The sequence below is a fragment of the Bubalus kerabau genome, chromosome 13, assembly GCF_029407905.1.
Source record: "Bubalus kerabau isolate K-KA32 ecotype Philippines breed swamp buffalo chromosome 13, PCC_UOA_SB_1v2, whole genome shotgun sequence".
In the NCBI taxonomy this organism is placed as follows: domain Eukaryota; kingdom Metazoa; phylum Chordata; class Mammalia; order Artiodactyla; family Bovidae; genus Bubalus; species Bubalus kerabau.
The window spans coordinates 52,410,292-52,423,097 of record NC_073636.1 but is presented as its reverse complement, the minus strand read 5'-3'; the positions used below and the strand labels follow the sequence as shown (position 1 = coordinate 52,423,097).

Here is a 12,806-nt window from a genome sequence, read left to right as displayed (position 1 = left end):
ATGAAGAGCTGACTCATTGGAAAAGACCCTGATGCTGGGAAAGACTGAAGGGAAAAGGAGAAGGGGGTGGGAGAGGAAGAGATGGTTAGATAGCAACACTGATTCAATGGACATGAATTTGAGTACATGGGAGACACTGGAGGACAGAGGAGCCTGACATGCTGCAGTCCACAGGGCTGCAGAGTCGGACATGACTTAGCAACTGAAAAACAGAAACACCACGAGGGTAAACTGATGCATTTCAAAAGACAAACACATAAAAATGCGTTGCCTACTGGTAGGTGGGAGGTAAATAGCTTTCTGTACATTTAAACACACCACATCCAGTGGGCTGGAGGTGGTCCTAAGTACGTTACCTGTGCTCCATGTAGCAGCTCAGCGGCTCCACACACACTGTGATGGTACCAATGGTGAAGGAGGACTTGACATTTGAGTCTGGATGGGTCTGCAGAGCCTGGACAACATCAATAACATCTGTGTAGCTAGGGGGAAAAAAGGGAGTAGTTAGTTTACTGGACTGGAGCTTCAGAGTGGGAGAAGAGGGGAACGCTTGCTGAGTGGCTAAGTGGAGCAAGGGTAGAAGGAAACCAAAAGAGGAGAGAGCAACAGGCCTCCTCGGGGTCAAGTCACCTCATGATTTAGAGCCCCTGCAGTTTACAGTGTTTCTGTACTTCCGAGTGCCATTAGTTCTAACTGTGCAAGAGTGAGTGGAAGGAAGAGCTCTACTGCCCACCCACTTCAGAGAAGCCTGCAGGTGACCCTGGGGCTCTGAGGCAGGACTTGGTATTTTCTCATCAAGTTAAGAGCTCCTGCATTGATCTGTTTTCTTTAATAAGTCTTTCATTTCAGGGAGCACAGTGATCCAGCTGCTGAGTCTGTACCTGGCCACTTTGGCTGAACTGCCCGAACTGCATGATGAATGCAAAAACCTAACTCTTCATGTTGCCTCTTTCTTGTCAGTATTTTCTTTATTTAAAAACAAAAAAAGCCCAGCAGGACTTTACCTTTCTTTCTTCTGATACAACAGATATTCCATACAAGTGTCTTTTGGGCTCTATTTCATATTTGTAATTTAAGCCTGCAATTTTGCCTCATTTTACATTAATTCAATTTTTGTTTTGAGAGATACTTTGTCTTAAATGTAGATAAAGAATGATTTTTATAATATTCTAGAGTATAAACTAACACAGTCCCTCAAATTCCTTAAAATTAACTTTTTAAGACTCAGATTTTTACAGTTCTACTTATTTGTATATGTATTCAGTTCCATACAATTCTGTCACCTGTGCAGGCTCCTCTACCACAGTAAAGATACTAAACAGTTTCACACCACAAAGCTCCCTCCGTGTTGCCCTTTTATAACCATACCCACCTCCCCACCGCCCTCCACTCCCATCTCCAGTTCCTGGCAGCCACTAATCTGTCCACCATTTCTAAAATTTTATCATTTAAAAATACATTAATTCAATTTTTAAAACAACAACCTAATACTCCACTTGGTGTCAAAGCTCAACATCACTGCTTACCTGCAGCAGTAAGTAGAATGCGACCAGGCCACTGTAGGGACAAGAAAAAACTCTGCCCGATGGCATAGAATTCTATAAATCAAAATAAAGGCCGTATTCAAGAAATAAAATTCTCAACTTGAGAAGCCTCTGGGGTGTCCCCTCACCTCAATACTGGGCTTAAAGGTCCAGCTCCAAGGAGATGGACATGCTACACTGAGTCTGCCATGTGTTCCCTGCTGAGCCTCAGGGGAATGGGCCCCATCTGTAAGAACACTGTCATAGAGAGCAACACAGCAGGAAATCCATCAGATGTTCCTAGTGTACTGGGGCTGTGACTGGGCAACTACTGGTTCTGAGAGTACAAGTGGGTTGGCCATACACTGTCACTGAAGTCCAGAACAGCAAGGACAGCTGGCACTTATGCAGACTTGTACAGTCAGAGACGGGGAGTCAAAAATACTCTCTAAAGTAAGAGAAGATGGAAATGACCTCAGCTATACAATGTCAAGGTACCAAATTTGACTCCAGGTCCATACCCCCACTGACGTTCAACTCTGGAAAGGTGGCAGGAGGTGACGAAACTGGGCCAACCTATTTTTTTGATTATTAGAGATGATGGAAAACAAGTGGTTTCTAGCTTTCCTGCTCTGTGGCTTCCACAACCTAAGCCCACAGGTAGAGTCAACAGAAGGGAAGCCCAAAGCAGATGTAAGAACAAGATCTAAATAAGAGAAAAGATAGCCTGGCAGGGGACACATTCCTGTTTGCCTCCTGCAGCATCACTGGCCTGGCTTTCCTCCAATTCTTACCATCACATCCAAGAGACCAAATAGGGCTTTGGAACCGGGCCTATTCTTTACTGGAAACAATTAGCCAGTTGCAAATACTAATTATTATGAGCACAAAACAAAACACCACAGCACAGCACAAAAGCACTTTGTGAGAACTGCCAAAAGCTTCTTTATTACCAACTATAATGACAGCAGTGAAGAGCACAGCCCATGTTTTCCTGATCTGGCATGTTCTCCTGTGGGCCCAGGGGACGACGCGCCTGCTTCCTCCTTCCTAGCCACTTTGTGGATGGGGCTTGAGACTAGAGTGTGGGGACTGTCTGCAACTCCACCGGAGGAGGACTGAAAAAGCTGAAGCTTGCTTGCTTCGGTGGCAAAGGAAGAGGCTTAGGGACCACTACTGTTAGAAGAATTATCAAAGAATCTTGCCCAGAAAACCTCCCCAATTCTCTGCCTTTTGAGGATATGTGACGTTGAAGCCAAACTTGAAACTTGCGTGTCATCTTCACCAGTCACTCTGGGCCACAGGATGGCCACAGCGGTTCCTGCTTGCTAAAGACACTAGGCACTTCTCGTGCATATGTGGAGTTTATTCTGTGCCCCAATTCAACCACACATGAAATAATGGCAAGGTCACCACACTACCCCACTATTCCCAAAATACTTCCAGGGCTCACCCTTGTAATACCACCAGTAGTCTGGTCTTCTTGCGGACATAGGCTGACTGGCGGGCAGAGCGGTTCTGTTGGGCCTCCAGGGCACTGGAAAGGTATCTCTGGAAGTGGGCAGCATGAAAACACTCGGAGCTGTCCATGACTTGACGGTATACCATCCACCTGGAAATGGAAAGTATAATCTCAGCATGAGGGCCTGACCCAAAGGTTCTGCCAGTGGATTCAAGTGCAACTAGTACTCCACAGACTTGGTCTTGTGAACCCATACAGGAGAAAGCAATACTACCAGAAACAGGTAGAGGGCACTGGCTGGGTGTGGAGCCCTGTACCCTGAAATCACTTCTATTGGAGCTTTTGGCACAAAAAGCTCTGTCATAGGGAGAAAGGTCAGAGAAGCACATGATCAACAGGTTTCAGAGTTGAGAAAGACTCCTGAACAGGCAGTCAGTTTCTGAAGAGCCATTCAGAAAAATAGTTTCAGTCCACTTCGCAGTAAAATTCTTGCCAAGAATAAGGAATGAGGGGGTAGGGGAAGAGTTTCCTGGTGCCTAGTGGTTAGGATTTGGTACTGTCACTGTAGTGGCCCAGGTTCAATCCCTGTTGGGGAACTGAGATCCCACAAACTGCATGGCACAGCCAAAAAATAAAAATAATAATGGGTAAGGTGAAGCACTCAGACTGTTTACAGAACATAAGCAATGGAAATGAGGAAGGAGCTAGTTAGCTATTGAGTACTTATGAAGGAGGTCTAATATTTCCCCTTTATCTCTCTAAAACTCATCTTCCCAACCCCCACAATCTCCCACTCTAAAATCCCAAACTCCTAGGTGATTTTAGTCTTCTCAGTTCTTCTATATGGTCTCCTGCAGGCTGCCTTACTTTGAGGAAGACTGACTAGATATTAAAAGCCTGGTTCAGTCAGCAAGGTTTGTTTAGCAATCTGTCAGCCAAATGGAAGACATGGGTGAATGATTTCTCCAATTTTATCTAAACCAGTATGTCCCAGTTCCACCTAAACTCATGCAGTTCCTTTGTGGCCATGGAAAGATCACATCCACCAGCTCTCAAGTTCTAACCAATCTGGTGATAATTCCCAGGCCTTTGCCCATGCTGGTCTTGCTGGAACAGGTCTCTTGCCCAGATATCCAGAGGTTCATCCCTTTATATTGTCAGGCCTTTGCTCAAATGTCACCTTTTCAGTGAGGTCTTCCCTGAGTGAGTGAATAAAGTGAAGTCGCTCAGTCATGTCTGACTCTCTGCGATCCCATGGACTGTAGCCTGCCAGGCTCCTCCATCCATGGGATTCTTCCAGGCAAGAATACTGGAGTGGGTTGCCAGTTCCTTCTCCAGGGGATCGTCCCAACCCAGGGATCGAACCCAGGTCTCCCACACTGCTGGCAGACTCTTTACCGTCTGAGCCACTTCCCTGAGTACCCAATTAAAACTGGAATCAGTCCCCCAGCTCAGCTCTCCTATAGCCTTCTCAGCTTTATTTTCTCCACAGCATTTTTCACTAGCTAATGTACTATTTTTCTTAACTGGTTAATTGCCTATCTTCCAAAACTAGAATACAAGCTCCATGAAGGCAGAGATACCACCTGTTTTCTAGTCTGTTTTGTACATTTGTCCCCTATACTTAGAGCAGTGTCTCGCATACAGAAAGTACTCAGTATAAATGTGTTAAACAAATGGATAGATGATCACTGTGCCAATATCAATTACACCAAAGGTCAGTGGATGCTGAAGGTTTCCCAGTGCACAGGCAGCAGGCATAGAACCCCTTTCCCCAAAGCAAAGGCAGTAGCCATACTAACCTGCCGTATTCCTTATGCAGAGTGACCAGAAAAGCACAGAGTTCACTGGCGTGACAGCCTGGGAGACCAGTTACAATGCTGATAATTACCTACATGAAAGAAAAGCCATATGGGTTTGTGATTCAACTGGGAGGCAGCATTGTGTAACAGGTTAAGAGAACTGACTTCTTAAGCCAGGTTCTGTGGGTTTAAACCTCAGCACCAGCATTCACTAGCTATGTGACCTTGGGTTCACTACAGAACCTACCTTGCAGGGTGGCTGTGATGATTAACTGAGTTAATATATGTAAACAAGGTGCTTGGAACAGTGTCTGGCACACAGCAAACACCATATACAATGTAGTGTTACCATGATAATTTCCATGGAGCAGGTTGTGACTAGATCAGTTAAAAGTATAACGGAAAATACTGGGAGGAAAGGAGGTCTGGGACAAAAATGCCATAGGCTAAATTGGTGTGGTAAACTCAGTGAAAGAGGTGAGTGGCCTGTGCCTTTCAAGCCACATGGCCTGACGTAAAGAAACAAACTGGGTCGAGAAAGCACTTCTCAGTCTTAATGGGGAAAAGAGCCAGGTTGAACTTTCTTAACCTTGGCACATGACTACATGAAAACAGGGCTATCTGTAGGGAGACATTCCAACTCAAGAAATCTACTGACAAAGAAGGTGTCAAGCAGAGGAGGAAGGGAACCATGTACTTGCTGAAGGATAACAATGTCAGTGACACAACATGGCAAGGGCTCCTTTACATGTGTTTTATTTAACAATACACAAGATTCACTGGGACAGGCCTGGACTAAAATTCAGCTTGGTGGCACTCACCACTTGAACTAGTCACATCAGCACAGAGATGGCTATGGATTCCTCGTCTTTTGTGGGAAATAGTTCTCCCACCTCCCCTCTGACCAGACCCTTGGTCTGATTCCCTTTCTGCACCTGTGGACAGTTCTCCATGTAACTGATTTTCTGTTTATTTTCTCATCTTGGTTCCCATTTCTCAGCATCCAGGCCTCAGCCTCTCAAATCCCAGCAAACATGCTCACAGCCAGACACCTTCTTACTTGAAGGCCAGTTCTACAGCACTTTGTTAATATAAAATACATATATTAAAAATATTTAAAATATAAAATTTTTACTTTTACTCTTGCTTAAGGGAAAAAATGAAGCTTCTAACTACTTCAGTTCAGTTCAGTTCAGTTGCTCAGTTGTGTCCGACTCTTTGCAACCCCATAAATCACAGCACGCCAGGCCTCCCTGTCCATCACTAACTACTTAATGCTTCTCTTTCCTTTTGCAGCCAAGTGTCTTCTAGATTTGCACAGAAATAAATGCCCTCTTTGAGCATATTATGACATACAGTTCCAAAGAAATGGTGGGGGGTCAAGAGGAGAGAAGTATGAAGCAGGAGCAGATTAAAATCCACTCTTGTGAAGACAGTGTTTATAAACTGTCACGTTATCCTGGTGATGCTAGCAAGGTCTTACTAATAAGGCCCTTCCCCTTACTAAGCTCAGTGTGCCACGTAAGACCTTGTAACCAGAAAGAGCTGACAGCATGAGAGTACTGACAAAGAGTTTGGAAGACCTGGAGAAGCAAGAGAAATATGGCAGGGTTTCATCACTGCCATGGGGCTCAGGTGGCATTAACGTAGATGCCAGTACTCTGTCAGTGTATAGAGGGGGTTTCATGTGTATCATTACATCAGTATTCAAGGAGGTGGAGAGTCTTATATAAGGGACTCTGCCTGAGCTCCTTTTTGTAAATGACACTGAATATTAAGGGTAGGTTATCAGGATCATCCTCCCATAAATTCTCAGCTTTTTTGGTGAGCTGCTATACCTTGTCATTTTCTACTCTGTGAATAGGGTTGATTTCAGCTTGCTGCAGTAGGACAGGGAGATGGGTCCTCACCACGGGTTCCTGACTAATGCTGCTGACAGCAAAATGCTGGAGAAACCTAGAAAAACAAAGACAGTGCTATTATGTTACCATCACCAGCCTTTTCTGAATGTGCCCATTCACATGAGAAACTTATTTAATAGCTGAACAGAAACCTTAGTGATTATCTCTAGCGAATACAATTGTGTATGTTGTGTTTTTATAATTATCCTTAAGAAGCTATAAAGAAAGAAAATGGAGCTTAGAAAGTACCAACACCAAGAGTTCTGATATATTAAAAGAAACAGAAAAACAGAGCTCACCCGTTCAGCTCTGGGAGTTTAGCTGAGAGTAGCTTTAGAGGACTCTGTTTCTCCCCAGCAGAATGGCTCAGGACACTGAAGAGCTTCTGTGCCCTGGAGTGTCTGGAATATCAAAGGCTCACAGATTAGAATTCCATCTCCCAACAGCACACATACTTTACATAACTCGTTCTGATATTTTTAAGCCAAAGTCCTGTGACAGTCAACACTTTGAAAAGCAGCATCTCACTGACTTAAGCAAAATTCGGTGTTAATACAGGATGACTGGTTTGCCCACATAAAAAGCTTAGCCTGAAACCTTTGTAATACTACAGTTTTCTGATTCTTGGTGGACTTCATCTGTCTTGACTTCTGTTCCCTAAGAGCACTGACTACCTGCAAACTGGCAGCACTGAAATGACTGTGTTGGCCCTTTCAGAAGCCAGGACTTCTGTGTTACATAATGCAAGTCATCCTGCAGAGACAGCAGACACACACAGCCTAGGGAAGCTAGCATAAACACTGAAGGCAGCCACTTACAATCTCTTTTGTTCCACAGATAATCCATCTTCCTGGATCACTTTTAAAGACAGCCCTGAGTTAGTCTGCTTTTGCCAGGGGGAGAAGACCTAAACAAAACAGAATTAGAGCAAAGAACACTTTAAACCCAACAACAGGATATGGAACCCACATGGGGATTTGATGGCTGCTGAAAATCTAGACTGTCAGTACAGAGAAAAACCATCATAACAAACAAGTTTGTTTCAAAAATAGAGGCCTGAAGCAATTCTGTTCTGTATTTTTACAAACTAGAATTTCTTTCTGAGTTCCTCTCCCAGGGATTCTGCTCCTTAAGAGAACAGGAAACAGAGGAGGGTATCACGTAATACTGTTCTGGCAGCAGGGGCACGTTCTTCCCTGGTGACAGAGCCAGACAGGAGCAGTTCAAGCAACTCCTGCCTAGATGCAGAGGAATGGCTGAAGAGAATCTCTAGGTTCCTAGACTGAAAAGACAAGTACAAGGAGGTAACAGGATCAGCTGGCAGTAAGACGGAAACACAGACTGGCCCTAAAAGCCACTCTGGAGCCAAGGCTGGTTCTTGCCTCTTCCATGTTCTGTGTATCTGTCCTGAGGGAGGGACTATCCTCTCAAAAACTGCTGAGTCACACCTTTCCAAGCATTTCCACCAGAATGAGACTGACCATTTGTATGACTCTGGTTACTGCTTGGTCTCTAAGTAAGCTGTGTAGTTCTTGGTGAGCTCCCTCACTCATGCAATCTGTGCTGACAACCTATAGTGTGCAGCCTGCCAGGTGGAACCACTCACAAGGGCAGGGCCTATGAACCATGGAGAAGGACATTTTGGGGTGGGGTAGGAAGCTCTGGAGGAGAGCATAGCAACCCAATCCAGTATTCTTGCCTGGAGAATCCCCATAGACAGAGGAGCCTGATGGGCTACAGCCCATGGGGTCGCGAAGAGTCAGACATGACTGAGCGACTAATCACAGCACAGCACAGCAAGCTCTGATCCAGTAGGTAGGGCCCAACAACTCAATAAAGTAGCTAACAGGAAATAAGTCTAATTAGCGAAAAAGAAGATTTTTCTTAGAAGCTAAAAAGCCTTCTATTTAGTTCCTTTAGGCTCTCATCTTTTAATGGCAAGAGCACTATTCCAGGACCCAAAGAGATTAGAAGCAGCTACACTCACAGCAACCCTTCCCAACTCTCCCTCTCATCACCTCACTGTTAGCCCTAAGACACTGCCATACTAATTAAATTGCTAGGAAAAAGGGTAGTAATTGTTTTGCTGAATAATGATTGATGTTACCTCTGAGTAAAATGTTTGGTATATCTTGGATTTGGGGAAAAGGACAATCATCAGAAAATTGCTTGATCCATGGAAATGAACTGGAAGATGGGGAAGCAATGAACTTTTGAAGTCTATCAGAAGGGCAGCAACAATACTGGTGGAATCCTGAAGAGAAACAGAGGGAACATCACTGAGAAAAGCCATTTTGCAGGAATTTAGCCCTTACATCTAATGTCAGAACACATATGGTGAATGTCAGTCCCATTATTTTCACATTGTGCGGTTCACTGGGATTCAGTTACAGAAGTTCCTGCCAACATCCAGTTCTAGGAGATATGGGAAGTACACAGTCTTTTCTCCTGAACTGAAAATATTATCTCTCTTTCTAGGGTATTAGTCCCTTATCAGACAAGTGATTTGCAAGTATTTTCTCCCATTCTGTGAGTTGCTTTTCACATTCTTGATAGTGACTTTTGATGTGGAGAAGTTTTAAACTGGACTTTAAATAAAGTCCAATTTATATATATTTTTCTTTTGTTGTCTATGCTTTCGGTGTCAAATCCAAGAAACTGTTGCTTAATCCTGCCTGGAAAATTTCATGGACAGAGGAGTCTGGCAGGCTATAGTCCATAGGGTTTCAGAGAGTCAGACACAACTGAAGCAACTTAGCACCCAGGCATGCATCCAGTTTTCCCAGCACTGTTTGTTGAAAAGACTGTCTTTTTTAACTGAATGATCTTGGCACCTTTGTTGAAAACCTTTGACCATATATGCAAGACTTTCTTTGGGGGCTCTCTATTCTGTTCCACTGGTCTATACATCTGACCTTATGCCAATACCACAGGCTTTATGGCACTTAGGCTTCAGTAGTTGGAGTGAGAGGGCTCAGTAATTGCGATTCCTGGGCTCTAGAGCACAGGCTCAATAGTTGTGGTACAGGCTTAGTTGCTCCAAGGCATGTGGGATCTTCCTGGACCAGGGATTGAACCCATGTCTCTGTCACTGGCAAGCAGATTTTTTACCACTGAACCACCAGGGAAGTCCTCGACTTTCTTCTTTTAAAGATTGCTTTGACTATTTGGGCAGGGGGTGGGCGTGGGGTTTTCCCTGAGATTCCATAAGAATTTCAGGATGGGATTTTTCATTTCTTCAAAAAATGCCATTGAGATTTCAATAGGAATCTATAGGTTGCTTTGGGTAGTACTGTTACTTTAATAATATTAAGTCTTCCAATCCATGAACATGGGATGTCTTACCATTTACTTAGGTCTTCTTTAATTTCTTTCAGCAATGCATTGTGGGTTTTGGTGTTTAAATCTTTCAATTCCTCAGTTAAATTTATTGAAATTGTTTTCTTAAGAACCTTTTCAGATTATTCACAGTGGGGTATGGAAATGCAACCTTTTTTTAAACTGTTTATTTTCTATTCTGAAACGCTGGTAAATTTATTAATTCTAATAGTTTGTGTATGTAGTCTTAAGGAATTTCTACATATAAAGCATGTCATCATGAAGAGAATTAATTTTACTTCTTTTTTTGGCCAATTAAATGCCTCATCTCTTTTTCTTGCCTAACTTGTTCTCACTAGGACTTTCAATACCATGTTGAATAGACATGGCAAAAACAAGTATTTTTGTCTTGTTTCTGATATTAGGGGACAGAGTTTTTTTTAATATTTAAGTTTTCATAATGAAAGTCACATTCATTATGAAATAAAAATTTGAGAAAAATATAAAAATAAAATACAGAAAAAAGGTTTAAAATATTAATCCTAAGTCCCATCACTCAACTTCAACTACAGCTAACATTGTTAGCTTGTTTTCTTAAGAACCTTTTCAGATTATTCACAGTGGGGTATGGAAATGCAACCTTTTTTTAAACTGTTTTTTAAACAACCTTTTTGGTTGTTTAACCTTCTAGTCTTCTGTTCCTGTTCATTCATTGACTCCCTTTTTTATGACTGGGAAGTCATACTTACTTTTACAGCTCCATATCTTGCTTTTAAAACTTTACCATTAGTATCTACCATGTTGTTGTAAACTGTCAGCATTTTCAAAGACTGCATCCCACTCCCCTCTCAGCCCACCACTATGACTGGACATTCCATATTATCAATTCCACCTCACCTTTTGTCTACTGTACCTTTTATCTACTCGTTATTAACTTACTGTTATACACGGTAGTGTAAGGCTGGATCTGTTGTGCTTCCACATATCTGTTAACTAACCTCAGGTCCTCTGAACACCCATGATTTGGCACTCAGTGCTTTCATGTTGGTAAAGACAGAGCTCGTCACAGAAATGAAATATTAACTCATTTAAAAAAAAATCACTAAAAATGGTTTTCCTGGTTTGTGCTTTTGCTTTGAATATTTTGTAGAGATTTAAATTATTAGTCTGATAAACTTTATGCTCTTATCTATACAATGGAATACTACTCATGAATAAAGCAATAAAAAGGAAAAACTATTGATACACACAACACTGATGAACCTTAAAAACCATGCTGAGTGAAAAATGCTAGACTCAAAAGGGTTCAGAATGTATGATGTCCACTTATATAACATTTTAGAAAATGCAAACTAATCTATAATGACAGAAAGCTAGTAAGTGGTTGCCTGAAGCCAGAAGTTGGGGAGAAATATGATCTATAAAAAGGTATTAGAAAACTTCTGGGAGGGTTGGGCATGATAAAAATCTGTATCTTGACTATGCTAGTGGTTTCATGAGTATATACATCTGTCAAAACTTTAAATGGATACAGTTAATTGTATGTATATTTTATTTAATCTAACATATCTAAAGTATTATTTTAAATGTAATCAATATAAGAGTATTAGATCTTTCACATGCTTTTTTAAGATATAGTTGATGTACAATACTATATAAATTTTAGGTGTACAACATAGTGATTCACAATTTTTAAAGGTTATAATTCACTTATAGTTATTATAAAATATTGGCTACATTTCCTGCATTGTACACTAAGTCCTTGTAGCTAGTTAATTGCATTTAAAGTATACTTCAATAAACTATCAGCAAAAATTGAAAAAATCCTTAAGTAATCAAATCTGACAACCTTTTTCTTTAGAATTTCTTGAGTCATTTCTAAGCTTAAGATTAGAATGTCTTCCTATCCCTAAAGATTTAATAAATATTCTTTTTTATATTCTTAACTGGACTTACTGTGGTGACCATTTAATAATATACATGTCTAAGAGAGTAGATCTTAAAAGTTATCAGAATCTGAAAAAGAATAGATATATGCAGTATACAATTGAATCACTTTGCTATACAGCTGAAACTACTGCAAACTGTAAATCAACTATACACCAATATAAAACAAATATTAAATTTTAAAAAGCTCTCACCATAAGAAAATAATTCATAGCTATATTCTACTTATGAAATTTTAAAATATTTTACTTTTCTCAAAAGTACATTTTGACGTTTGATATGAGTTAAAACCCAGCCCCCACCCCAAAATGCAGTAATTTATTATCCCAGCACTTAAGATTCATCCTTTCTTTCCTGATGTTAGGAGACTCTTTAACCTAATATTAAAGCTTTCACCTAACAGGACCATCTAATCTGTCTGGACAGTCTGCCTACATTTTTGAATAGCCTTTAAGGAAGCAAGTTCTATGGAAGAAAGAACTCTTTCTAACTTGCTAACAGAATTTATTTTCAGCACTATTTGACCAAACCACTTCACCTGGTCTCTTTCCCGGCTCCGAAACAAGCTGGTTTTGAGGCTGAGACCCTGCAGGGTGGACAGCCTGCCCTCTGCTCTGGGGTCGTACTACCATGAGCCATGCCCTGGCCAGAGAGTACAGGCTAGGGGAAAACTCACAGCTACCCACATCCCCACAAGGGAAGGGGGACTTGTTGTTGCAGACTATAGAATTAAAGGATGGTTCTGGGAGTAGAACTTTCATAGAGCTGGAGGTTAATTCTGAGTATGAGAGGGGGTGGAACTAAGCCTTCAAGGAGAAAATTAGTTATTTCTCTTCCTTTCAGGCTTTCTTAT

The 12,806-nt window shown here is 41.7% G+C and overlaps 1 protein-coding gene across 1 annotated transcript in view; it reads right to left on the bottom strand.

The window, feature by feature from the left end:
- Window positions 1-12,806, bottom strand: part of DNAAF9 (dynein axonemal assembly factor 9) — a 220,709-nt gene that overhangs the window by 36,342 nt on the left and 171,561 nt on the right. The window contains exons 25-31 of the mRNA XM_055544328.1: window positions 8,796-8,942; window positions 7,507-7,595; window positions 6,988-7,089; window positions 6,626-6,743; window positions 4,788-4,876; window positions 2,977-3,135; window positions 357-482 (exon numbers count right to left, since the gene is read on the bottom strand). Of these exons, the coding sequence (XP_055400303.1) occupies window positions 357-482; window positions 2,977-3,135; window positions 4,788-4,876; window positions 6,626-6,743; window positions 6,988-7,089; window positions 7,507-7,595; window positions 8,796-8,942 (830 nt within the window). The remainder of the gene's footprint in view (window positions 1-356; window positions 483-2,976; window positions 3,136-4,787; window positions 4,877-6,625; window positions 6,744-6,987; window positions 7,090-7,506; window positions 7,596-8,795; window positions 8,943-12,806) is intronic.